The sequence below is a fragment of the Gymnoscopelus braueri genome (genome assembly GCF_963280865.1).
Source record: "Gymnoscopelus braueri genome assembly, chromosome: 12".
NCBI classification, from domain to species: domain Eukaryota; kingdom Metazoa; phylum Chordata; class Actinopteri; order Myctophiformes; family Myctophidae; genus Gymnoscopelus; species Gymnoscopelus braueri.
In genome coordinates, this window is record NC_137614.1 from 7,491,788 (window position 1) to 7,496,509 (window position 4,722).

General features: G+C 39.3%; 1 protein-coding gene across 1 annotated transcript in view; it reads right to left on the reverse strand.

Moving 5' to 3' along the window:
• Window positions 1–995: 995 nt before the first annotated feature.
• Window positions 996–4,722, reverse strand: part of LOC308097450 (uncharacterized protein) — a gene marked incomplete at its 5' end in the record, with an annotated part of 177,783 nt that continues 174,056 nt past the window's right edge. Inside the window, one exon of the mRNA XM_080445209.1 lies at window positions 996–1,879. Coding sequence (XP_080301335.1) covers window positions 1,837–1,879 — 43 coding nt within the window. The 3' untranslated portion in view covers window positions 996–1,836. The remainder of the gene's footprint in view (window positions 1,880–4,722) is intronic.

The window sequence follows — 4,722 nt, forward strand, 5'->3', positions numbered from 1 at the left end:
AGAGTCAGATGAAGAGGACTGTGGCATGGGGTCCAAAGAAAACCAACCACCCAGTGAACCACCCAGTGAACCCACTGACCGCCCAGCAGACATTCAGCCGCCCCAACTGACCAAACCCGCTCAGCGCCGTGATTCAAGATATCAGTGGCTGAAGAAGGACTTCATCAGCCCTAATACAGACTTTTCTGGCCCACCTCTGACCTCTGAAGATGTGAGTTCTCTCCAAACACCACTGCAGTACTTCCGCCAGTTTGTGACCACTGACAATGGTTTAGGTTATTAGGTTTCTTTACTACATATATTGTACTGATTTTTATTTTGTTGTTCTTTTAATAAAAGGTATTTAAAAAGATGGCTTATTGGTGTTATTATTCATAATGTATACTGTTCTGAGGCCAAATATTATTCATAATTGATCTGAGGCCAAATAATAAACCATATAAATGAATCCTTAAGTTGTTTTAGTGAAGTAATTACACAATTGCCATGTTATCCTTAAAAATGGCCTATAGGAAATTTTGCTACCTGATGGACCCAACGTTCCCATATGGAAACATTTCCATAAAAACTTACCAAAACATAAAAAAATTAAAAAACATTATATTTTAAGTACTCCTACAAGACCATTAAAGGTTAAAACATATTTTTTGCAAGTACAAATATATCCGGGTCTTACTGGGTTAAACAGAACAAAATCTTTAAAACAGACTTTCTTTCAAATCAATATGGCGCATGCAAAAATGCCTTAATCTGCTTTTTTATGCGGGGACGCCCTCACTGAAAGCATTTTACTGAAGTCCTCCAATAACCCTACCCTAACCCTAACCTTAAAAATATCCATAGAGGTTCCTGGTGTTCTAATATACACAGCTAATAATGATGTTTTTTTTGTTTTATTTCAATTATTATACAGTCCAAAATGTTTCTTTCTTACAGAGATTTCACATTGCTGAATTTTAAAGCAGTGTCAATATATAAAGCCACACCGCCTCCAGTTTTACCAGCCCTATTGGTTGTGAACAACTCATATCCATCCAGTTGCATATCATTAGATTTTTCCTCATCTAACCTGGTTTCAGATACAGTAATTACATTACATGTTTTTAATTCGCGCAAATAACGGTTTATTTGTTTAAATTGTGTATAAAGACTTCTACAGTTAAAATGTATTACTGATAACTTATCATCCATTTTTACATGATTATTGAAACCATCCTCTGTATAATACTCATAATTTACAAGTTATTGTAAAAAAAAAAATCAGGGTCAATGTCATTTGCTATATCAGATATCTTATACTCTGTGTTTGAGTTCAGGTGCTCATCATACCCATTGAACAGTCTCTGCGGGTGCTCGTCCGTGCTGCCCTCCGCAGCCACGTCAGTGAAATCCTCTTCATCATCGTCTGAGTCGTTTCCAAGTGGAAAAAAAATGTTCTCTTCATTTTTATTCATTATAGTAGTCAGCCAGATTCACTCCACGTTTTCCCGCTGGTACACTGGTCTGTGTCCTAGGGGATACCAGTCCGCTCGTCTGGAAAACCAGTCCATCATCACAACGAGTGTCCACACTGTCCATAGTCCGATTTCAACCGTAGTAGCAAAAAAAAAAGTAGCCCAATAAAGATAGAAAATAAAAGAAATAGTCCATACAACTTACATAGCTCATCTGTATTGATCCAAATCCTTGAGTTCTCTTATTGTGATGATTTTGGCTTTCTCCGGTGTTCCATTTAGCCGTATCATCACTTTGCAATTGCGTGTCCACGTTCCTTGTATCTTGTCTTGTTTCCTTAAAAGACGTGCATGTCTTTCAATGTCGGACAGACATGCAAAGTTAGAGCTGAGGCATCTCTGTGACAACCCGCAGTTTCATCAGTCTAAAAGAAGAATCCAACCAGAGAGAGAGAGAGAGAGAGGGAGGGTGATTAAAAACCAATAAAATACATATTCCAGGATAGAGAACCTGCTTGAACCATCAATTCTTATCATCATTGTAACATACTCAGGAGGCTCAATTTTTTTAGCTTCGACAATTTCAAAAAGTTCAAACAGGTTGGGGTCATATACAAGACCTTACATGGTCTGTGCCCGCCCCCCCTAAGGGAATTCATTAAAAGGAAGCCTGAAAGAGGAATCAGTACCAGAGCAACCACTCGAGGAGATTGTGAAGTGCCGCACCGGCAAACAACCTTCGGTCAAAATGTCCTCTCAGTACAGGGTTGTGTAGCATGGAATGGCCTTCCTCTAGATATAAGGGATTGTGCTACATTTCCATCTTTTAAATTCAATGTGAAAAGATGGTTGCTTGAAAACCAAAGCTGCAACCATTTGTGATCATATTTTAGTTTTTTTTAGGCTATGTGATGTAATGTAATTGTATTTCACCGTTTGTCTGTTTTCTGATGTTATTGTTTTTCTGTTTTTCTGTTTTGTGTGAGGACTGCGGATGAAAATTAGCATCTTTGCTAAATCCGGTGTATTTACGTTCATGTGACGTTCATTAATATGCTCTGTCCTGTCTAAATAAACAAATAAAGTAAAGTAATTAAAGGAGCAGGTCTTGATCGACTGTCAAGGTTTTGGACTAGTGACCCAAGAGTTGGACAAAATATATTTTTTTAATAATATTGTTTAGTCAATCAATAAATAAATATTTGAATGGCAATCACTTCACCCTTCTGTTTAGCACCAAGCACTAAATATAGTCATTTTGGATTCAATAACGCTGTTTATTCCAGACATGCATAGTGTGAACACACCCTAAGGCTATCAGTTGAGTTGTGCATTTTATAGTAAGTGGTACTTTTACACAGTATACTCAGTAAACTGTTATTGTATTAATTGGTACTCTTACAGTCCCTCAGTAAACTGTTATTGTATTAATTGGTACTCTTACAGTCCCTCAGAAAACATATTGTATTTTACTTCAAAACATTTATTTTCAGTGCCCATACCCTAGGTGGGGTTGGCGAAAGGGCCTTTCTGTGTGGAGTTTGCATGTTCTCCCCGTGTCTCCTAGGGTAGGTACCCTCACAAAAACATGCAGTAATCCTGGTCACTATACTGCCTCCCCCTGGTCAGCTGGGGCGCCTGATGGAGGGGAAGGGAACTGGTTGGAATAACGTGTTCCTTCCACGCGCTACGTCCAACCAGGGAAACTCTCCCCTGTCAGGTGACAAGAAGGTCAGTTGGCTCTCATGCATTGAAGGAGGCATGAGCTCGGCCCTGGCCTCCCTAGGTTGGCAGAGGGAAGGTAGTGCCCAGGATTACATAGACAATTGGCACTGGGTGTAAAAAATAGGGTTACAAAATCGTGGGATAAAAATTTAAGCAAAAAAAAAAAAACCTTTCTTGTTAATGGTTAAGAGATGCAGCTTTAAAACACTCATGACCTCCAGAGTTTGAAGATATTGTTGGGCAGAATTATGATGCTTAAGTCAATAAAAAATAGATGAACAGACCAAGGTTATAATAGTGTTGGATTTTTCATTATAGTTTAGGTTTAGTTCGTTTTGCCTTTTTTTGCTGTTTCAGTTAGTTTTAGTTTGTTTTAGTTTTTAGAGTGGGTTTGCTAGTTTTTATTTAGTTTCTATTTTTGTGAGAACGCCTGGTTTTAGTATAGTTTTGACTAATTTTAGTGTTAGTTTTAGTATTTTGTTCATACTTTGGGTTATTTGTCAGGTGCAGGATTCAAAAAGCTCAGAGTAAGTATTGTGTAATAAAAACTCAACACAAGATACCATTTAAAATATATATATATTAAGTGACTGTTGGACAATCAACTATCCACACAACTATAACAGTCCACAATGGCTGCCTTAAGTGCAAAATGTACTGTGCCTGCTACAAATCAAGATAACCATACAATATTTGAACATAAACCCTTTCATGAGACACACAGGGACCAGGAGTCTCAGGTTTCTGGGGTGCTCAGAGAGGCTGCCTTGTTAAGGTACCAGAGATGGGGACTCGAGTCAGAGACTCGTACTCGAGTCGCACTCGAGTCGCCACAAATGAGACTCTAGACTCGACTCGGACTCGCCCCTCAAAGACTTGAGACTTGACTCGGACTCGAGCTCAAAGACTCGTGGGCAATCTTTATTTTATAGTTTTTTTTGGATGCATTAATGAATGAAATGCCCCAAAAACCTCCACTCCCCTGTCCCCTCCCTCCCGCAAAGGAACCTCCAGTGCGCGCTGCGCGGAGCTGGCTCCCGACCGGCTTCAGTCAAGCTGCTTCGTGCTGCTCATTAACGTGAACATGGAGAGGCGAGCACAATAGCTGCTGTGTGTGTAGCCGCCGCAGCCTTTCATCATAAAGTTTAAATATAAAAACATCGAAATTAAACAAACATATTTAGCTCAGCATCAGCTATATAACCTCAGTTATGGCATATGATTACATTTTTTATAAGATAATCGGATCATCTGTGATGGCATGTTTAGGAAACGTTGCATTTTCATTTTTGCGCTGCTGTCTCGTTAAACCCAGCTGGGTGATTATTCAACACTTCACCACAGTAAACACTACGTTCATGTTTACTGCATTAAAGCTGTGGTTCTCAACCTTTTCAGGCCGTGACCCCCCCCAAATAATCATATTTGAAGTGGGGATCCCCATTTTGTTTGACTCGGTTCCACAGATAAATATTGTGAAAATAGCAGATCTACAAGCTCACAAGGCGTTGTGAGCTCCGTTGTGGTCCAGACTCCCGACCCA